Source organism: Pelodiscus sinensis, chromosome 15, assembly GCF_049634645.1.
Source record: "Pelodiscus sinensis isolate JC-2024 chromosome 15, ASM4963464v1, whole genome shotgun sequence".
NCBI lineage: Eukaryota > Metazoa > Chordata > Testudines > Trionychidae > Pelodiscus > Pelodiscus sinensis.
In genome coordinates this window covers 20,458,255-20,481,928 of record NC_134725.1, presented here as the reverse complement: position 1 = coordinate 20,481,928, position 23,674 = coordinate 20,458,255, and the positions used below count along the sequence as shown (strand labels likewise).

Below are 23,674 nucleotides of genomic sequence, written 5' to 3'. Positions count from 1 at the left end.
ATCCTGACTGGGTTGGCTGGGAAGCTAGCAAGCGCTGGCACTTCAGTTGCCCCTCCACTTACTGTCGTGCTGCTCCTCCCTCTGCCTTGGCGCTGCCCCTTGGCACCCTCCTGCTTGCTGTGCAAGGTGTGGGAGGGAGAAAAGGGGGGTGCTGATGTCCCTCCCCCTACTCCTGTACCCTGTCTCCAAACAGAGAAAAGGGGATGGAGGGAGCTTTGGAGCTTGGCAATGCAAATCTCTGCCACTCTCTCACAGTGTGTGTGTCTGTCTGTGTGTGTCTGTCATTCTCACAAACACACATTGTCCTTCAATCTCCTGGCCCAACACATACATGGGGGGATGTTACTACTTTTACTGCTTGCAAAGTGGGTTAGATTTGGTTTGTGACTGGTCTGTGCATTTCATTCATTTTTGTCTTATGCTTAAATTTAATTATTTGAGTAGTGATGTCAAAGAACCTGTCATGTCTGGAGTAATTATCCCTGTGGTAATTGTGCTCCTGGAGGTGGCTGGCATGTCCCTACAGCCCCTGAGAAAGTCAGAGCAGGGGGTCTCCACATGCTGTCCTTGCCTGTGGACACCACTCCTGCAGCTCCCATTGATCAGTAATGGAGAATGGTGGCCGGTAGAGGCTGTGGGTTTGGTGCCTATGGATGAGGGGCAGCATGTGGAGCCACTGCTATACATGCTGGCTGCTTTCCGGAGTGGTGCAGGTCCAGGGCAGGAGTAGGTCTCCTTGATGATAATGATGCTCCATCCCTGGGGCAGCTGTCAGGCTGCTCCCAGGATGGGCCTGGAGCCCACCACCCTGTGTTCCTCAGGTGAATGCCCAATCATCTAGGCCACTCAAGAATCCACCCCACCTCCCTGACATCAGGGTGTCCCTTATCCTCTGTTGGCTGTCTGGTCACTCCTAGGGTGGGTGGCACTTGAGCTGTTTAGGGGGGATGGGACTTGAACTCACCACCCTATGTGCCCTAGGTAAATGACCTAACACTGGTCCACTACAGAGCCCTCCCCACTGCTCTACCTTCAGTGGGTCCCTTATCCTGCTTTGAGTATTTGGGTTTGAGGTAGCTCTTACATTGCACTAAGGGTACGTCTAGACTACATGCCTCTGTCGCCAGAGGCATGTAGATTAGGCTACCAGACATAGTAAAATGAAGCGGCGATTTAAATAATCGCCACTTCATTTAAATTTACATGGCTGCCATGCTGAGCCGACAAACAGCTGATCAGCTGTTTGTCGGCTCAGCGCGATAGTCTGGACGCGCGGGTGTCGACATCAAAGGTATTTGTCGACCACCAAGGTATGCCTCAGCTGTTTGTCGACCACCCAGGTATGCCTCAGCTGTTTGTCGGCTCAGCGTGGCAGCCATGTAAATTTAAATGAAGCGGCGATTATTTAAATCGCCGCTTCATTTTACTGTGTCTGGTAGCCTAATCTACATGCCTCTGGCGACAGAGGCATGTAGTCTAGACGTACCCTTAAATTGAAAAAGTGATCTTGTGGTTAAAATGGTTGGAGACCATTGACTTAGATACATCTGGGTCAGAGAAGGAACTAAGGAGGTGGTTGGCTGCACATGCGGGTAGCTGCTTCAGATCTCGCTCACTGGCACCCCGCGCACGCAGCCGAACTTGGGCACTGCTATTACAAATCTCCAATCAGATGCACAACAGTGCTGGCACACCTAAAGGTGGAGCACTAATGGGAACAACATTTTGAGGAACTCCAGGTACTGCACCTGGTGAGTAACCTTCCTATCAGCAAAACAGCAGTGTTAACTAGGTCAATGTTAAGAAAGGAGTTACTGTATTCTTTTAAATGTCCTCTCAAATTTTTAGTTTTCCCTGAATGAGACAACAAATACATTTTGGCAAAAAGTCTTAAAAGAGAATATTTTAATCATCAGAATTGAATGAAACATATAATGGACATTTTCAGCATACATTTTTGTTTTGCAGCATAGGTTTCTACAGCTGTCTGATGCATAAGGATAAAAAATAACAGAGGGTGGCTTTTGGTAGAGAAATAGGTTGAATTTACTTACCAAAACCTCAGGTGCCACAGAGTTAAAATATTTCGTACATTTCCAATCAGAGAAAGTAAAAGCAATCATTAAAAAAACAGTTTAAAAGATCTGCCAGTCAAACCTCAGATGAAGTTGTAAGTGACATGTAGTTTTATTATATAGCTATGCTATTAATGATTATCTAAATTACTCTGGTAGACCCAGCTAGCAGCATAACATCTGAGACTGACATTTGTTAGATTAGGTTTGACTTCACCTTGTAGTGAAGAAATTGAAATCTGAACAGCATTGATTAGCTTTCAGAATGTGGGATCTGAGGTTACCTTTAGAGGAAGCAGTGTTGTGTTTGGTTGGTAACTTACTGTCCTTTACAGCAAATGAAAGACCACTTTAGCATTCGATACCATTATTATAGCATTTCGTGTATATCTGTAATTGGACTATGCAGTCTCATACATGTTCCAAATACCCCCTCCTTTTAGAAAGCCTAGCTCTTTCTGTACCAAAAGGAAGAGAAAAGCAACTTTCTTTTTTGTATCTTTAGGCTGATCTATAAAGACAAGAAGCAACACATCAGTTTCATTAACTAGGACTTTGGCATTAAGATTGCCTTTTGTGTCCACAAAGATGTGTGCATGTAGCACATAAGTATAAGCCCCATCATGGCTGAAGTGGAGGGATTTCAGTCTTTTCAAAGGGCCTGATAGCACAAATGCCCTCCCTGTGAAATTCCCACTGTATTAATGAGCACATGGAGAATCAATCTCTATTTACATCTGATATTATACCTAAGTGGAAAACGGTTGTTTATAGATCTTAATCCTACCCTGACTGATGCAACAAGGAGTTATCAAAATGTTGGCTTGAGTGGCCTCAGCAAAGAATTTCTTATATAGTCTGAGAGATCACATTGGGGAGTATTTCTGTTCCTCAGAACATTAATATGTGCCCACTTAATAACACTTGCTGCCTTATGGAGCCAGTTGTAGGGCTAGACATACGCTCTATCCAACCTACCTTACTCTGTAAGGTCTTGTCTACACTACACAGTGGATTGACACTGCAGCAGTCAATCCTCTGGGCATTGATTTATCACTTCTGCTTAGACATGATACATTGATCTCCTTATGTGCTCCTGTTGATGCCAAGTACTCCATCAAGACGAGAAAAGCATCCAGTCTCAACAGAAGAGCAACCCCCACCAACTTTTCCCACATGCAAGACATCATGGTGAGTACATCAACTTCAGCTACATAGCTGAAGTAGATTCACAGTGCCTATAAGTGTAGACAAAGCTTTAGGGATGAATGTATTATGCACTTTTTTTAGCATTTTAAAGCGTTTAGCAAGAAGCTCCCTGTGCCTTCTTTATATGTAATACATACACATATGCCCTTTTGAGCACTAATTAAATGCAGGGCAGCATTTAATAAAAAAAAAACTTTGCACTTAGTATTTTTCATTTGTGGATCTCGAATTGGTTCACAAAGCTGGGTGAATTCCCTGTAAACTGAGCACTTGGGTGGCCACCCAGAAGAAATTCAAATGCTGCCCAGCTGATTAGCAGAGTATCCCTGGCTGACATCATGTGTTTCTATTGGTGATGCACATGTGCATATGCCTTGGTGCACGTAACAAAATTTATTCTGTACATATATTGAAAATATTAGAGGTAGCACTAGCAATCCCATTTTGTTGCTCAGAAAATGGTGGAGTAATTAGCCATAATTATACGGAGTCAGTGGCATCAGCTTGGAATAAAACTCAGGTCTTCTGACTCCCAGTTCTATATCCTATCCACTGGACTACTGCTTATTCCTTAGCTGAGCGGTTCTCAAACTTTTTGGGCTCCGGAGCCCTTTACATGTGTAAAAATTTATGCAGAGCCCTAGCAGTCCACTGATTGTATGTGTTGTACCTATCAATGTTTCCAGTTTGTCAACGTCGTGGAGCCCCTGGAGATGTCTTGCAGAGCCCTGGGACTCCGCGGAGCACAGTTTGAGAAACACTGCCTTAGCTCATACAACTATACATTGTTAGAACAATGCTTTTACTTTTTCTTCCCTCTCTGAGTTACTATAAGCAAACACTTCATAGTTTTTACCTTTATGCAGTCACATCCAGTACGCTAGAGGGCAGTGACATTGGGTTATCAAGTTAGAGCACAGTTAATTATAAAAAAAGATGAACCAGAGCTAAGAGTGATATTTATAGTTGCATGAGGTTCAGTCTGATGGGACATTGTGATAGTGCTTCCAAATGATTCTGCTGTTTTTAAAATCCAGCGACTTGAGGTAGGTATATTAATCAAGCCAGTAAATCATCCATCTCTTCCACTTTCTGAGGGACAGTGCTGCAAATTTCCACCAACTGTTGTCTGAAGTGTCTGTTTCACCACAGAAATCTCCAAGGGAGCAAAATGGGAGATACATTCAAAAAAAAAAAAAAAAAAAAAAAACCAGTTCTTAGAAACTATGCAAGGTGGGTGAGAGAATGTAACAATAAATGTAGCTTTTCTACATTGAAACAAACTTAAGAGCTGTGCAAACCATGCGTTCCCACAGCAAGTAACGTGAATCGCATTAGTTCTGCCTTATGTTCATTGAAGGGCCTGGATTTGGACTGTGCCACTGGTAGGAGAATTACGGGGTAGTTCTGGAGAGTATATCACATATTCTGGGAAGGGGGAAGTGGAGGGGAGTTTGTCTGGTAATGGTATTACACTGTGTTCCACACTGTGCATGCAGTAGCTGCTATGGGAGGCTTATGGTCCATAAACATTGTTACTGAAAATATATACTCCTTTAATAGCAACAACAGCATTAACAGATAGCAATTACCCTTCATTTTCAGGAACTATAAAGTCTCCATTAATTCAAGATTTATGTAGTTATAGCATTTAACACAGGAATAACACCACAGAGAATTGGTTTATACACATGTAATGAGAGAGCTTATGGCATACTTTAGTGAACATTAACATAATAGAGTAATATAAACCATCAACAGTTCCACTTATTGTCTCTTACCTGCTTTAGCATCACTATGAAAAGTGGCTAGCAGCTGGGTAATGTGCTTTGTTAAACGGCATTCTGCAGAAACCAAAAGTCAAGTTGCATAAAACAAGGGAATGAGTAAGCTCTGCTTATTACACCAAAATGTTGTTCTGATTTTTCTTAATAATTATGTTCACAACCATGTTTAAAAAAAACTATTTCCTTCTTTTGAAGTAATTCAAAATTCATATTCTTTCATTCTTGGGCTTCTCTCTGCCGTTATGAAATTATGGGTTGTCCATTTAATTGTATGGACCCTGAATATAAGCAAGCTCTCCAAATCAAGGGTTAGTTAGATATCAGGCATTTCTTCATTTAATGTGGTGCTAAGTAAGCCATAGAAAAAATGACATTGTGTTTCCAAGTTAATTAAATGTTTTCTGTGTGTTGATGCTGAAGTTCAGCTTTGTGTTCTAGCTGTGGTAGGAGTGCTTCAGGAAAGTAATATATGAGCTTGAAGTAAAAATTAAGAGGCCTTTGTGGAGTTGCCACAATAGTGTTTTTACAGCGTTCTTTGCAAAAGTACAGTAAGTTTGCTTCAAGCTCCTTTTGTAATACATTTGTTAGACCTTACTCACATACCATAATTTCCTTCTTCAAATTCAAAATCACCATGATATCGTTAATTCCTGGGTACTGACAATGTATTCCGCACCTTATAAATATACAAAGACTTACATTGCCTCCTCCAAAGAACTTACATCAATTCTTCAGACGTATATAGTACATTGAGAGCTAGTACAAGCATGGGGGATGTAAGAGTCTTACAGAGGTAATTTTTAAATACTTCTTGGAACAAAAGTATTCCCAACATGTAATTACATTATTTACAGATAAACCTGTCTGAATGTTCTCCCCATTTTCCCCATTAAGTTGCATTCTTTCATTGATGATCAGCATTTACCATCTGATGAAGGAACATTGGATGGAAAACATAGTTTGTAGCTCATCAGTGCCCCTCCATAATTAGCTGATTCTTTTTTTAACGGTAAGAAGGGATGGACAATGTAAATACTCATCCAAATCTGTCAGTTCCCAAACCAAACCCTTTGTTCAGTTCTCAGGATGATTGACTGTGTCTTAAGCTTTCATCCTTCATATGGGTCTCCCTTTGACCAATGCCAGCTGCATCCTCAGTTCTTTGGCTTCCCATTAAAAGTGTTCTGCAGCTCAAGTAACCAGAAAGCTCCAGGCTGCGAAGTGTATTTCACCAGAGCACAGATGAGACTACAGAACCCTATCTCACAAAGGCAGACGTTACAGTTGCTGGAGACTTCTACCCCCTAGCTTCTTGATTACTCTGTTCAGAAATGAGTTCTAGGTATGCTACTCATTCTGTCTACTAGGGCTGCTTAAAGACTAGGGTTGCACAAAGAGCTGAGTTATTGCAGTCTTTTGTATAACCCTTGTAGTTTGGAACCTGGACTAGTACATGGGTCAGTGTTGAAGAGACGAGGTTACATTTGTCTCCCCTTTACTTGAGAATTCACATTTCACCCTGTTCCCAACCACAACTGAAATGCAAGATGAATGTACCAGTTGGCTTATTATAGATTCTGCTTGTCAGATGTTGTTTCAACTACTCTTTGTGGTTTACATGATCAGCACACTCTTGGTAGTGTGCTAGAACGTTGCAGTTCTATCAAGGATCGTGAATTATTCTGTGTGTACTTTAAAGAAAATGTAACTTTAAAAGTAAAGAACTTTAATGGCATTTCCTAATATCCTGACTCTCTGCTACTGCACTGCATCTTTTCACTAGAAACTAGATGCCCTTCACAAAAATAGATCACCTTGAGTTTTGTAATTGCCTGAAAACTCAATTTGAAAGCTTAACTCTTTTTTCTTAGCACTTAAAGAAGTTTGCTGAACTTTCTATGTTTTGTTAGTTTTCTCTAATTTTGTGTGATTTTTTTTATATTACACATTCATCGCAACTCTTCCACAGATTGACAGTTGCAGAAACACTCAAGAGAAATGACTGAAAGAAGTTTTTATGAATGCACTTTGCTATAAGAATAAGATGATTGGTCTGTCCAAGTAGGAAGCAATATAGTTAAAAGTGGAGGTAAACTCTGCATTTGAAGCTTTGTGGAATTGACTAGCCCCCAATGTCAATTTACAGCTTTTGACATCTAGAAGTTTTAAAACACATTGACCCAATGACTTTTATGTGCTTGGCTTTACCAGGTATAGTCCATGATGTCCCATCCCAATGTTTACATTACATTGGCTTGAAGTTGTCAAAAATCATAGCAAATATACACAAAAAACATGGTTCCCAAACCTCATAGGTCTACTTAAGAGCTCTGTTTCCCTGGCCTTGCTTACACCTGTGTCAAAATCAGTTGGAGATCTTTGCCTAAATCCTTGGCAGCTGACTTAATTTGTGGTTTACTGCTCCTGACAGTTTATTGGGAAAGCAAAGTGTGCCTTCATCTTCAATAATAAACAGCCCACCCGCTGACACTTTGACAGACTTAATGGTTTTTTATACAAAAATGGACAGACTTAATGTTTCGACTGTAGCGATCATCTGTCCTGATCTCCTTAATGAAATTAGATTAAGAGCACCTGGGAAAATGCTGAGACGGCACATTGCTTTCATCACCTCCTTTAATTTAAAACCAATTTGTGGGGAAAATATTCTCTGAAGCCAAGGGATTCAGAGAGAAAAAAGGAGGGAGGGAAGGGGATTTTTAAATCTATCTGGATAGCTGCTGGCAGCTTTAATTCCTTTCCCTGTTGGCAACGTGAAATATTAACCATCATAAGAACAGAGAGTTTATAGACTCATTCACTGTCCCTTCTGTCTTTCATAGAGAGGAAAGAAACAAAACAAAATCTTTACAATCAAGATCACATTCAAGGACATAGTCATTTGTATTGTGCGGCTTTTGGATTGGGATGGCTGGGGAAGGAAGGTGATGGATTTACAGAGGTTTGCTCACCTGTCCTGCTCTTGGAATAGCTGGGCTGAATTTCCCTAAAATGTATAATTTCCTCTACTTTTTTTAATTCTATGGAAATATTCTTTAGTAGTTAGCTAAGGCTTATCTTTATAATGATTCGGTTGTTCTGGTAAACAGTATTTTGCCAGTGTAGTAAACCCAGATGCAATATGTACAATATAGCATGGCAATGGAGCAGAAACATAGAACACTAGAACAGGAAGGAACCTTGAGAAGTCATCGAGTCCAGTCCCCTGCCCTCATGGCAGGACTCAGTACTATCTAGACCATCCTGGATAGATGTCTATCTATCCTGCTCTGAAATATCTTCAGAGAGGGAGATTCCACAACCTCTCTAGGCAAATTATTCCAGTGTTTAACCACTCTGACAGGAAGTTTTTCCTAATGTCCAACCTGAACCTTCCTTGCTTGCCAAGCCGATTGCCTTGCCCCTGGATGTCATCGGTACCATCCCCAAGTAGCCACCATCACACAAGATTTATGTAATTATGTGTGGGACAGTGCTGCCATGGAGTGGGATTGGGATGGGGGTGCAGGATCTGTGTAGGAGGTGGGGTGCAAGTGGGGGTGAGGGTGCAAGGTCTAAGTGGATGGTAGGGTGCAGATGCAGGCTGGGAATAGGGTGTCTGGTCAAGGGGAAGGTGTAGGACCAAGGGATGGTGCAGAATCTGGCAAGGAGGAAGGGTGCAGAGTGTGACCAGGAGGGAGAATAGAGGAGTAGGATGGGGGTAGGTGTCTGACCAGGGGGGAGGTGTAGGAGCAAGGAGGGAGGGTTTAAGAGTAAGGAAAACTGTAGAAGTCTTGGGGTTTGGGGTCTTGACAGGGGGAGGGGAGTGAGTGAGAGAGATTGGGTTCCAGGGGTCTGGGCATGAGGGGGACACTTACCTGGCTTCGTGTTCCTGGGCTCCCCACTCCCACGACTGTCCAGTTCATTTACCCTGCCAGAGATGCTGGCTCCCAGCAACCCCCCACAGCAATCCCCCCACAGCAATCCCCTCTCAGAGATGCTTCACAGGCTACGAGACAGCCAGGGCCTTGCAGCATTGGCACTGGGGCTACTTCTCTCACCTTGTGCAGAGAAGCAGCTGGCCCTGGGGTGGGGTAGGGGAGGAATTTAGGTGGGGATCCCCTGCTTACTGCTGAAATGCAGCCACCTCTGGGGTGGAGCTGTCTAAAAAGAGCACAGCACAGTTGAAACGAAGAACTGAAGGCCTGCTTTCCCCCTGCATTGGTCCAGGTCTTGCGCTCTGTCCATCTGTCTGTGCCCTTCTCCTTGGCTTGGGTTAAGCTGTGAGTAGCCCCTGGGGTCTGCTCCTTGCACAGCCTTACCTGTGGGAGTCACACTTTAGCATGTGCCCCCAGCTTCTACGATCGTGGAGCTGACCCCAAGTCCTTATTGCATCCTCACCCCAGCTCCCACTTCCCCCACCCCCATTCCTCTACTCTTCCCAGCAGGTGTGTGTCCTGGCTCTGTGTGGGGTCCCTGTGCTGTCTGTAGTGGCAGGCGAGGACCCAGCACAGTTCTCAGGGACACCAAGGGCAGATTTCCCCACCCCATTGCTTCCTTCTTCCACAATCTCCCCACTTCCTCGTCACCCCCCAGCCTTCGACACCCCTGATCATCCCTGCCCATCTTGTGTTGTGGTGGCTGCTTGGGAATGGTACCAGCCACACCCCGCAGGCAAGGCAGCCTGTTCCCACCCTCATTGCCTGTGGGTCTCTGCATGCTGGCAGGGCCGGGTCAGGCACGTGTGCAAGGACAGGACCTCAATCCTGCGGCTCTGTGCAGGGTCCCTGTGCTGCCTGGTGGAAACGGTTGGGGAGCCAGGGCAGCTCTCAGGGACTCTGAGGATGGACTCCCCCACCCAGTTGCTTCCTTCCCTCCTCAGTCTTCCTGCATGCTGGCAGGGCGAGGACAGGCAGAGCAGCAGCAGCATGCATGTGGAAGCAGGGCACAGTCCCACAGGGCAAATCCTTCCATTTGCCACGACTTACTATATTCTTCTGGTTTCAATTATGGAAGAATGTCAATGTGAATACAATGCAATTCTTACAGCAATGTACTGACCTGCTCAGAGCTTGAGGGGGATCGCATATGAAGTGTGCCAACATATAAATTAATACAAATTGATGGTCTCAATACTGAGAGATTCTTGGCATCCTCTGCCCCCTTATTCTCCACTCCACCATCATCACCATTACTGTGAAAGTGAGAAGGAACTACACAGGACTGGAGGTCATGCTATATTATTGTAGTGGTTGTCATTGCTGTGGCCAAATAGTCACCTGCTGGCCATCTTTCTGATGACGAACCACGTCACACTTTGCTAGGCTGGTACTTGGACGGTGGACAAACAGTCCACTGCCAGGGCCATATTTGAAATCTTTCCAGCTTGGTAAAGCCTGCCAGAGCTTACACTCTGCTACCATAGTCTTCAAGAGCCAAGAGTCACTTCCATGCCACGATGAGGCAATGGAGTAGGATTTTGTGACATCACTACTAGAATACAAATAATGTTCAATAACAGTAAATATGTGCTTATATAATGCTTTTCATCCCGAGATCTCCAAGTGTGCTAGAAAAATGAGTAAGCTTCATTGTCATCATTTTTCAGGTGAAAAATCTGAGGCTCAGAGAAAATAAATGGTTTGTCTGTGGTCTCAGAACAAATTAGTGGCAGAGTGCTAGCATCAGACTAGATGCCCAGGTTGCCTGACTCAATCCCAGGATGTGACCACTTCCTAATATGATTATTTCACGATTGTTACAAGCAGTCTCAGCCAAAACTAACCTTTGGACATTTGCCTTGTATATATTTATTCTCTGTAATAGTAACAGGCGTGCCTTGAAAATTAATTTACTCTTAGCTAAACCAGAATACATTTTTGGGTTTGTTTTCTTTAAAGTCCATTTTTTCGGACTTTACATTGAAACTCTGGTACTTGGTGAGACTTTGAAGCTTATTCTTGTAAGTGCTTTAATCTGTCAAGAGTACCAAGATATTGTTCTGATTGCTGTTTCCTTTAAACTCTAACAGTGGGGCTAAAAGAGCTCATTTGTACAACTGCAAAAAATTAAAAGGTGACCCAAAAGGAGAACTCATTGGATAGAAATGGCAATGTCTTGCCACATATGTCTGTATTTAGTCAAAAACATATTACTAGTTCTCCTCAGCCTTTTCAAGTCTCCACGATTCTTTGAAACTCTGGCTTTGTTTCTGCTTCATGCATCATTACCAATAGCCATCAACCATTTAAGTACTCAAGAATCATCTCTTGCCATGATAATAGGTAATGATGTCCAATGTAAAGCAGATGGTTGGATAGTGTCCTTTAAGTGAGTGAGTAAAAACTTGTTTTCACCTGCCCCTCTGCCCTGTCCTCATCTCAGATATATATGGGAATAGGGAGGGATGGAGGAAATACTTGCAGTGTAAAAGTAATGTATTTATTCTCCATAGTGCTTATCTTCAAAGCACTCCACAGACACCGATTCACCCTTTCCATATCCATATAATTATAGATAAGGTTCTCATGTTGCAGATGGGGAAATTCAGGTAAAGTGTCTTGTTCCAGACAAGAGAAAGCAATTAGAAGCAGACAGGAGTTCCTGACCCTGAACTTGTCTCCACTACATCAGGGATCGATGCTGCAGTGATCAACCAACCGGTCATTAATTTATTTTGTCTGCTTAGATGCAATAAATCGATCTCTGAGCACTCTCCCGTTGACACCAGTACTCTGCTGGGATGAGAAGAGTAGCTGGTATCGAGAGGAAAGCAGCTTTCGTAGAACTTAGCGCACACAAGATGCCACATAAGTACATCTCCTTTAGCTACGCTATTTACATAGCTGAAGTGACATAGATTAGATCGATGGTGGGGTTAGTACACTCAGGGCCTTTGGTCTCCTGCTCCAGTCTCTATACCATGCTGCCTCTATACATTCTCAATAACAAGGATATGTATTGCTCTGTAAATGAGAAGGGAAAGATTTAATTGTTCTAAGGAGTACATTTTAAACATTCTTGTTTAAAATTAGCTTCTACATAGCTGACATGCAATAAAACATAACTCTGAAGTTTCATTTACTCCAATCCAATGGCCCTTTAATAGCAATTTAGTATAGATTTTTTTCTTATACAGTAACTGGTAAATAATTAGCACTAAACCAAGTGGAAAGAGTCACTAAAAAATAACAATATGATAGGGAGAGTGTGCGTAAGAAATGAATTTATCCTAACCCCCAGCTTAAAAATTTGGGAGTTTTCATTTCTTGGATGATCTCTCTGAATTGGATCTTCCCAGTTCTCTCCTCACCTGATCACACCAGCAGTGAATCCTGTAAAACAGTTTTATACAATTCACCTTAGTGTTCATGTCACAACATTTTATTTAATCAAAAGGCACTTTCCTTTCCATGGATTTGGGACAATTTTGTCTGCTAAGCAATTACTAATGACTAAATAGCTGTTTATGTAACTCTCTTACCCTTCTCTCTGTCCCTCCTTTACTCCTTCCTCCTGGAAGTTGAATTTCAGGCGTTAAATCAGTAGCACTATAGGCTTTCTCTCTGTAAGAGCAACGTTATCACCAATAATAAAGGATCTGTAACTGTCAACATTATGGCTGCATGTAGACTGGCATGATTTGCACAAAAGCACCTGCTTTTGCGCAATATCTTGCCACCAGTCTACACTGGCCGCGAATATTTGCGCAAGAACACTGACTTTGTAATGTACAAAATCAGTGGTTCTTGCGCAAATACTCTGACGCTCCCACTCAGGTATAAGCCCTCTTGCGCTAGTATTCTTGCGCAAGAGGGCCAGTGTAGACAGCAACGTTAATTTCTTGTGCAAGAAAGCCCGATGGCTAAAAATGGCCATCGGAGCTTTCTTGCGCAAGAGCGCATCTACACTGGCACGGATTCTTTTGTGCAAAAGCAAATCTTTTGCGCAAAGGCACATGCCAGTATAGACACTCTCTTGCGCAAATACTTTTAACGGAAAAACTTTTCTGTTAAAAGTATTTGCACAAAATCATGCCAGTCTAGACGCAGCCTATGTGAAATGGTTGGTGGAAGAGGAAACTATGGTGTGGGGAAGAGAACAAGATGATTCCTGTAGTGCTGTCTCTGTGTATTGAGACATGCAAAGAGAGTAGACTGTCTGCTAGTTAGATGAAGAGACAGTTATTTATAGAGACATTGTTAAGTCAATTAGGCCTAAAATTGATCTGTATTAAAAGTTGATTCATATTAAAAAGCAGTGCTATTCTAGCTACAACTGTATTTGGAAACAGTTGTCAAGCACCTGAGGATATTATGGTTTTAGCACAGAGTCACCATCTAGTGAGAAAAAAGATGTTTTAAACCAGTTTGCTTACCCAAAATCTTATCCTGTTCCATCCACTTTCCAAATCTTTAGCATTATTATTAGTATTATTGATAATTTTTCATTGTTGCCAATGTAAGCGGGGGAATGGTCCCGCTCTTGTGGGGAACTTTCCTGGCTTCTATACACCCCGGTGAAATGAACCAGCGAAAGGATCTGAGTCCCCGCTCCCACTTCCTTTACCCCACGGCTCCCTGATCCTGAGGGCTCCCCCTCCACTCTCCTGAGTAGCAGAGCCCTTGAAACCCCAACAAGGCTGGGCCCAGGTTTCCTGGGGCTTAATCCCTGACCTTGTAGTCACTAGGGGCAGGAGTTAGGGTGTCCCCACTCCGAGGTGCTCTCTTTACACTGCAGGCCTTCTTGGCCCAGTGATCACTTCATAAGGTTCAAAGCAAATACAATTTATTAAACATCAACTGATTAAAGAGAATAGAATAAGAAACAATGAGAATGGTTAAATGAGAACACACAGCCCTGCTCTGTAGCACAGGGACATCAACACAGCAGTCTGCAGAGTGTAAGGACAGTTCACAGTCTCTTCCTTAGAAGCCCTGGATGTGCTGCAAGGGGCTGCAGGCTGGACACGCTTGCACTGGCAGTGACCACACAGCCTCAGTCTCTAAGTGGCCAGACCCCTCTCCCAGTCCAGAGCCTTTCCCCACACTTTGCAGGTCCCAGTAGCTCACCACATCCAGCTGCAGGCTGTGCTGCTTGGCCAGTTCCAGCTCCTTGTGTTGCTTCTCTGTTCCTTTTGGCTTTCTGAGCACTGCCAGTCTGCTGCTCAACACAGGGTCTGCACTGGTTGGCCTGTCTGTGTCTGGTTCTGTCGCTGCAGGACTTCTTCTTGTACTCCTCTTTCAGATCTCTGTCTTTGCAGGACCTCTCCTGCACACAGCTCGCTCTGCTCTTTCAGCTCCCTGTTTGCTCAGAGAGAGAGCCAGAACAATCCCCACTTACAACCTGTCAGTCAGGCTGAGCTGGAGTGTTGACTGCTTTCCATTGTCTCTGGGGTCTGTCAGTCTCATGAACCCTTCCCCTTCTGAAGCTGGTAAACCAAAAAACTCCCACAGAGTTTTAGTAAGGGGTAACAGTCCCCTTACACCAATATCCTTTCTGCTAGTTGGTACACCAAGATCAAGACAGTCTTTGGCTAGATGAGCTTACAATTTCTAAACACAATTCTCATCTATTTTGTTTGAGTACATAATTTGTGTTACAACGATGATTTAAAATGGTTCCAAATACAGTTATAAGTACTAGTATGGAAGAGGTTAAGCTTTAATTTCAAGTTTTTTTTCCAAACGATGGCTCATGTCAAAGCAATATTGTATAGTGCAGATAAATAACATGCATTGGATTGGATAGGTTAGGACTCAGGTCCAAACCCTCTGATTTAGTAATTTTGATTTCCCTATTCAGGAAAGTACCTAAGCACATGCTTAAGTGCACCATGGCTACATTTAAACGTGTGTAATAGGGATGTGAATGACTAGTCCCCCACACCCTTGCTGCCTTTATCAAAAAGAGGCAGGAAGTGCAGAAGAGAGAAGGGAGTACTACAAAGCAGCAGTGCTGTATGGATCCTGTGGCCAGATCCCTGGCTCCATGCAGCACTGCCACTTTGAAGCACCGCTTGCAGCCCAGGGTTCCCAGCTGGTCCTGGGCTGCATAGTGGCGTTTCAGAGTGGTGGAGCCCAGGGTGAGCTGGGGACTCCGGGGTCAATGTGGTGCTGATGCTTTGAAACACCACATGGAGCCTGACACCGGACTCCCTGCAGCATTTCAAAGAGACAATGCAACATGGAACCCGGGGTCATCGGGGGAGTCCCCAGCTAACCCTGGGCTCCATGTGGTGCTGCCACTTGGAAATGCCTCAGGAAGCATGGGACCAGTGGCAGACTGCTTGAGTCCCCCACTGGCCCCGAGCTCCCAACAGCGCTTCTGTCTTTGAAGTGTAGCAACAGCCCTAGAGCAGAAAGGCTCCCTTCAAAGGAAGAAGCACCTTTATCAACTAATTGAATAGTAGATGCAAATTGCATTGACTGTTCGATTAGCGAAATAATCGAAATTTTACATCCCTAGTGTGTAAGCTCTATGCTGAATAAAAATGGATTTAAAAATACAGTTTGCTAGACTGGGGGCTTAGCTCTTGCTCAGGTGAAACTTCATAGTGTATACAAGTTTGTTTTTAGAATAAGGTGCATGTCCAACACTTCCTCCATTTTGCAGTCTGCTGTTATGGCTAGAATGGCCACCTTTTCCAAAGACAAAAGTGGGACATATGCAGGACCCATGTCCCCACCCTTTTCTGTTCTCTTCCCCCACAATACCCACCCCTATGGCCAAGCCCAGAGGCAGAACTGCACTATGATAAGAGCCACCAAGGCAGTGGGGGGCGGAGGTGGGGGCAGTGATCAGGGACTCTAGTGCAGCCCCCATCCCACAGGGCATGCTGCCCAGGGCAGATTCTGTGGCTCCCTGGGCAGCTCTTATCCTGGCCTGGCCAGGGAGTGGCCTGAGGGGAGAAGAAGAGGAACACAGGCAGGGCCTCATGTAGAGAGGGGGCTAAGTCTCACCTCAGTCCTCTCTCTCCCTGCACCCAAGACACTTGGAAAAGGCTGGTGTTATCCCTGAGTAGACATGGACTGGCTCTGCAGGGAATCTGTGACAAGAAAAAAAATATATATCCTGGAGTCATTCAGCCCAGGTTTGGAAATTGAACTTTGGATTTAGGGACTGTCCTGCCCAATTCAGGATGGGTAGTGTGGTCACCCGAATTATGACCTTGCTCAACCCTTTTCACTTATGCAAAACTCCCTATTTTGCCTAAGCAAAGAGCAGGCATTTTGGGGGACAACAAAATAGTGTGAAGATCCCAGAAGAAGCAAGTGATAAAAAAGGTGAAGTTTAATGTTTAATTCAATAGGCAATGTCCTTTTAAAAATTATGCTCATATTACCCTTTGTAACAGTTATGCTAAGAATAATAGCACTGATTGAATTTGGTGGGTTATAAAGAATTTCTGGTCCTCTTTGAGCCATATTCCACAGCACAAACTTGGATAAGCCAAGAAAAATGCTGCCCTAAGTTCACTAGAGTTTTGTTTGGAAGCTTAAAAACCTGTATATGTTCTGTAGATACATCCTCCCCAATCACAGTTAACTTAAGTTTTATGGAAAAGCTTGTCAGTCAGGGATCAGAAACAGTTGCTGACCAGATCTTGATTTATTTGACAATCTAAGTCATAAAATAATTATTTGTCTAACTCTTCATGATTAGTCTGAAGAGCCCTGCCAGCCGTAAGAGGACTGACTAGTCAGGAAACCACAGGCGTTTTGGCTTTTTTATTTGAAGGGCTGCAATATTATTTGCAATAATTTTTCATTTATTAATTTTGGCATTTCAAAATAATTCGCTGACGTGATGTGAACATTTTCCACACCAGCCATAAATCTATTACGGAGAAATTTAAAAAAACAAAATGACTCCATATTGCTTGCAGATGTATTCTGTAAAATAATTGTTTTTCACTGGGTTTTAAAGTTTCTGAGCCTTTGTAAACATAATGCCTAAGTGCTTTTATTCAATAAATGTCACCCATTCAGTAATTGCTTGCACATTGCAGTCTAGTAAATAAGGAGTGGATTTTGACCAAAGTCTGCATAGCATTTAGGTTGCTTAGGTCACAGCCATAGAGGAAAGACAGTGAGAAACTTGTTTTTTCAAAGACAGGACTATGGCTTCAGGAACCAAGACAAATAAGCCATTTCTCTTTACTTAGTAGATTCCTGCTTTTAAGCAAAGTTTTCTTTTTTCTTAGTTCAGCAAGGCTAGGAACTTCAAGGAGGCAAAGGATGATAGTCATCTCATCCTCTTGACATTTCTTGGGATGTCATTTGGGGTACCTAACTCCCTCATGTTCCTTTGAAAATTCAGGCAATAAAAGGTTGGCTTCAGGTCTTTCTGTGCAGTCCTTCTGATAGGAAACACCATTAAAAAAGAGCCCTCAATGAGGCAGAAAGGCTGGTTTGAATAAGCCATCTTGTAGCCTTAAGCTTGGGAAAATGTCAGTTGAAAAAATAAATTCACAAATGACTAGATTTTTTATGCTATGCAAGAAAATGACCTTACAATGAAAAAAATATTCCAGAAATAAAATTAAAGGAAAATCAAAACCAAACAAAACCACATCGACTATAATTCCTGCATCAGATTTGTTTGTTGCAGTCCCGAATGGAAGGCTTCAATCAAACAATTTGCAGTTGATGAGTTCTTATAGTAGTTTATGGAAATTGGTATTATGGGAAATATTCTCCCCTCTCTGCCATCCCCATTGCATGTGTATTTTGGCAGTGGTGTCCCAGAGTCCTCTTGCAAGGTGCTAAGAACTTTTGACTCACTGGGACTTGAGGGGACCCAGTATCTCACAGGATCAAGCCCTATGAGAGTGTAGGTGCTGAGTTGCATTGGAAAGTGATATCTGCCTTTTCCAGATACACCTAACAAAGGACAGTGATTGAAATCCTGGCCTTATTAAAACAAAAAACAGGACTATGTAGCACTTTAAAGACTAACAAGAGGGTTTATTAGATGATGAGCTTTCGTGGACCAGAAAATTGGCACGACCATATATACCAAAGGATACAATCAAAAAAATGAACGCATATGAAAAGGACAAATCAAATTTCAGAACAGAAGGGGGATGAGGCGATCCATGTCCTGGATACCACAGTACAAATCACCAATGGTAAATTAGACAGCACTCTCTACAGAAAACCCACCGACACATACAGTTACCTTCATGCCTCCAGCTCCCATCCAGAACACACCATATGAATCATCATCTATAGCCAAGCCCTTCGATACAATCGCATCTGCTCTAATCCCACTGACAGAGACCAGAAACTTCAGGATATCTACCAAGCATTTATAAGCCTCAACTACCCACCCAGAAAAATAAAAAAACAAATTGAAAGAGCCAGATGAGTACCCAGAAACCATCTACTTCAAGACAGACACAAGAAAACCAACAACAGAACACCACTTGTCATCACCTACAGCTCCCAACTTAAACCTGTCCAACACATTATTAATAAATTACAGCCTATACTGGAACAGGACACTAAACTCCAAGAAGCCTTCTGGGAGACAGACCCATAGTATCCTATAGACAACCACCTAACCTCAAGATCATTCTTACCAACAACCACAGGACATACCACACTAATACCAACCCTGGTACTTTCCCTTGCAACAAACCCCATTGCCAGCTTTGTCCACATATTCACTCTGCTGACACCATTATTGGGCCTAACCAAGTGAGTTATAAGATCAAGAATACATATTCCTGCGCATCCAGAAATATAATCTATGCTATCATGTGCCAAAAGTGTCCGTCTGCTATGTACATTGGACAAACGTCTCAGACACTTCGCCAAAGAATCAATGCCCACAAAACAGACATTAGACAGGATCACAAAGAAAAAACAGTTTCTTGCCATTTCAGCCAGAAAGGACACTGTCTCAGTGACCTAATCACATGCATCCTACTTCAGAAGACATTCAAATCTGCACTTGAAAGGGAATCCTCTGAACTGGCATTCATGCTAAAATTCGACACTCTCTGCAGGGGGCTGAACAAAGACCCCAACTACCTTACCCATTACAAAGATAGCTTCCCCAATTATCATCTCTAATACCATTAACTCACAGGCATTTTCCTTCCTCCCCCCATCCCCCCGGCATCCCCACTCTGTTCTGAAATGTGATTTGTCCTTTTCATGTGTGTTCATTTTTTTAATTGTATCCTTTGGTATATATGGTTGTGACTATTTTCTTCCACTATTTGATCTGAGGAAGTGGGTCTGGCCCACGAAAGCTCATCATCTAATAAACCATCTTGTTAGTCTTTAAAGTGCTACATAGTCCTGTATTTTGTTTCAGCTATACCAGACTAACACGGCTACATTTCTATCACTGTTTATTTTAAGCCATGGTGGCACTTTTTTGGTTCTCTTACTGTGTTTTTTAATTTGCGGTATACACTTATGTTGGGCCTCCATTATGGTGTCTTTGAAAGGTTTCCATGTAGCTTGAAGAGTGGAAAACAGGGCAGACTTGTGCCAGAAGCAGAACTAGAACCCAGTGGCACAAGCACAGCTACATTTCTATCACTATTCTACATGGGATTTCCTGTAACTGCTGCAAGTCAAAAATTTTAGCAAATGAAGCTAGCCTACTATCTTTTGTACTAGCGTTGCAGAACTTGTTCTATGCCCCTTTGCAATAGACTCTGACCTTGCTGTGGGTATGCATTTTTTATGAGTACCATGGAATATGCATATAAGCTGGCTTCAGGGAAGTCATGCATGCAAATTATTCTAAGACATTTATATAGTGCTATAAATGCACATAGTGCTTTGCAAAGCATATACCAGGGCTACTCAATACGAGGCCCATGGGCTGCATGTGGCCCGCAGCACCTTGAGCTACTTCCTGGGCCACCTGCCTGCCTCATCACTGTGGGCTCCAGCAGCAGTGACTCCCTGTGAGTCGAGCCGGGTGGCACCACATTGAGCCATGCCACGTGTGCCGAAGCTGTTGGCCAGCAGGGGGAAGAGGGGCAGCAAGAGGTGGCGGCAGAGCACACCTGCCACACTGGCCACAGTGGCAGAACCTCCCTGTGAGCAGAACCACACAGCTCCACACTGAGCCAGTTCGTGTCGGTGCATGCATAGGAGCTGCTGGGGGTGGCAAAAGGCAGCGGGGGAGCCAGGCAGCGAAGTACATGGCAAGGCAGTGGCAGAGCTGGGCAGCAAGAGACATGGTGAAGTGGCGGTGGAGCCAGGCAGCAAGGCCGGGGTTAGAAAGGTCTACACTGGGCCTTGGGTAGGGTTACCATATGTCAAGTTTTTCCTGCACATGTCCTTATTTTCACATGTTATATCACCTTCCCAACGGGTTTTTTAAAAGAGAAAAAAATGTCTGGGATTTTTTGGTCTGCAAAGGGGATCAGGGAGGGGGCAACTGCACATGCCTTCAATGGAACATTCGGAACTGCATGCCCAGACCATTCACAGCTGTTCTGTGCACGGTCCCCAGTGCCTGAAGGGAAAAGCACGTGGTTCCAATGAGACCCAGGGCGGTACCCTCTGCCCCTCTAGCTTTATGTCCCTGACTCTACGGGAGCGAAAGGGCATTGGTTTAGAGTAGGAGGACTGGGAGTACCTTGTTCTGGGGGAAGGGAGGGGCATTGGGTTTGAGCAGGGGGCTGGAGGATACCTGACTCTAGAAGAGGGGAAAGGATTGGGTTGGAGTGCTGGGGTGTCTGGTTCTGGGAGACGGGTGGGTGCACTGGAGCAAGAGGGTCTGGGGGGGGACCTGGTTCTGAGGGAGAGGAGTGGGTGCATTGAGTGAGAGCAGGGAACTGGGCATTAAAACTTTTGGCTTCTTTCCTTTCCTGTAGGTGGGCAGTGGGTCTGTTGGTTAGATTTGGGGGTTCCGGTCTTTGCTCTGTGAGGACTGTGGGTGTGGTGCTTGGTGGGGCGGGCAGGGGAAAGGAAGGGATTCTGGGATGCAGGATTCCTGGGTTCCTTTTTTAGCCTTGCCACTTCTCCCCTCGGTGCCTTTAACTTCACATTGATTGTACTTATATTTCAGTAAATATTGTATTCACCGTTTCTGTTTGATTTGTTAAAATTGTGAAGCCAAAACAAAAAAGTATGTATAATGGTCTTCTGTTAATATGTGTTTTAGTAGTGAAATTCCTGGATTGTCATTGCTCATTAAAAGTGCTCTCATATGGGTGGAAATCGAGTAAATATTGCATTTTATTAATATCAGCAGAATTGACATAAATGGGGCCTGCGTGTTGTGTAGTCTTGCCTTAATGGTTGTATTGATGCCTATCAGTGTGAAAGAAGCTATTTGCATATATTTACACAACCGCACTTAGGTTGAGGCCCTTGGTATGTGCTGTGGGTATCATTGTGGCTCCTGGGGCTTCCAAAGTTGAGTAGCGCTGGCATATACCCGAATACAGTCTCCATCTACAGTCTAACCCATACCTTTCAAGCTAACATAATTGGATAGAAAGCTGAGATACCAGTTTGTTTAATATGGAAAATCTTGGCTATTAGTATAAGACTGTGATTTTGAATTTCAAGTATCTGGCTGTCATTTCCCTTTGCATCTAGAAATCCCCTTCTGTCACCAGTTAATTTTTCTTAAATGTGATTGCAGTTTCTGCTTTTAAATCTAAACACTAGTCTGTTTAGTATGATCTCGTTTTCTCTTAAACACTGAAGATACTTGGCTTGCTTATTTGTGTAAAAAAGATTTTTATTTATAATGCATGACATGAAAAGCATCTAAGAGACAATGAGGGTTATTTAGTAGTGATTCTTAGGTGCATTCCTTCCAGAGTCTATGGATGCTACAGCATTTCTCTGTGGAATGAAATGGATAGTTTTGTGTAGCCCTGCTCTATGGATGGGATCTATGAGTGAGTAAGTTGCCATATATTATCTAATTGCTAAGTCAGTGAGATCGGTGTGAAAAACAGGGGCCTACCAAAGACATTTTCTCTCAGGATAATCCCTTTGGGGAATTTTGTATGTTTAGGATTGCCATGACATGTGCTCTTTATTATATCTCTCGGCATACAAAAGCACTGTTGAAAGCACTTCCATTTATGCCTTATCTAATCTCTGACTTCTGAGGTCAATGAATACAGGCCGAGATCCTGACTTGACATATATACAGGCAAAAGTTTGCACCCCTAGAAGGGGAGTCTGTTTCAAATTGAGCATGAGGATTTGCCTTACTCTCTGGCTATGAATTTAAGCATGGATAAGTTTCTTTGAAAATGTATTTGCAAGTGGGACAGTTAGAAAGCCAAGCGTATAACATAGGGTACAGAAGAAATACCTGTCAGGTTATGCTAGAAATCCTGTACAGCCTATTTTCCCGAAGCAGGCATTTATGTGTGTGGCCCCCCAGACAGTTGAAAAATGAGGAGCACGGGATGAGGTAAAGGAGAAGTGTATCATACAGCACTTAGGGTTGCCAGGTGTCCGGTATTGACCCAAACAGTCCAGTATTTTCGCCTCCTCTCCGGTAAAAAAAATTCAGAAAATACCAGACACCTAAAATTTTCTGATCTTTTTTTCCTTGCCAGGAGGCGAAGATACCGGACACCTGGCAACCCTACAACACACTTAGCAACTGAGCCCAGCCCCTGGCACTTCTCTCTTGGGTGCCCCTGCCCACTTACCAGGTTCCGCAGGGGCTTGTCTTGTGACTGGAAAGAAAAACAAAATGGCTGTTGGCAAAAAAAAGCCTCTTCTTAAAGGGGCCATGCTGATTTTTTATTTATTTATTTATTTTTGCTTAATATTTATATTTTTGGTGGTGGGGGAGGCGGGGGGAGTCGGCATTTTTGGATAAACCGTTCTGGCAACCCTAGCAGTGTTCCCTCTAAGCTGTGGGGCGTCACAGCTTCACAGGTGATTAATCAGCCCTGTCCAGCCAGTCAGTCAGCTCCATGGAGCCCTCAGCCTATGACTGCGTGGGGCTGATTAATCCCCTGTGAAGCTGTGCTACAGCACAGTTTAAAGGGAACACTGACTGGAGTACAGTTATTTTAATATAGTAGCTATGTTTTTTAATAACCTTTGCACACAGGGACAGAAAAAAAAAAAACCCTGGTTGCCAGGCTATCCCTGTAGTCTGAATAGAGGTAGGTGTACAAAATAAGTTCACATTGGAGCAAATGGGTTATCCAATAAATTGCTGGATGTGGACTTGTGACAGTGAGTGAAGGCTTGCAGAGCACTGCTGCTTTCTTAATTGCTGGTTTCACCTGCAGGTAGGAATGAAGAGGTGCTGAGAAATGACATTCACACTTGCAGGTGTTGCTCATGAGTCAGTATTTCACTGCATCCTTTGTGCCATTCTGTGCCATACGGTAGGCTTTTTTATTATTTTGTTTGTTCCTATGATTTATTCCAGCACACTTCCAAAGCTGACAAGGCTCACTAAAAGATGCTTGTATGTCTGTGTTTTTTGTAGAACTATAAAGTTCAGGGCTGTTTTCAAAAGCTGTGATAGGTGCAGAAAATCCTATTCAATCTCAGCACAATTTTTCCTTGAAACATTTATCTCTGTCTTGTGCATCTGCCTTCATTCCTTGCGAGAAACTTCTAATGGATGAACTTA

General features: G+C 43.4%; 1 protein-coding gene across 13 annotated transcripts in view; it reads left to right on the top strand.

The window, feature by feature from the left end:
* Positions 1–23,674, top strand: part of FBRSL1 (fibrosin like 1) — a 1,065,261-nt gene that overhangs the window by 755,404 nt on the left and 286,183 nt on the right. Inside the window, exon 3 of one of the 13 annotated variants that reach the window (XM_075898375.1) lies at positions 3,143–3,266. The exons of the other annotated variants lie outside the window; for them this stretch is intronic. Coding sequence (XP_075754490.1) covers positions 3,143–3,266 — 124 coding nt within the window. The remainder of the gene's footprint in view (positions 1–3,142; positions 3,267–23,674) is intronic. 13 annotated transcript variants of the gene reach the window in all.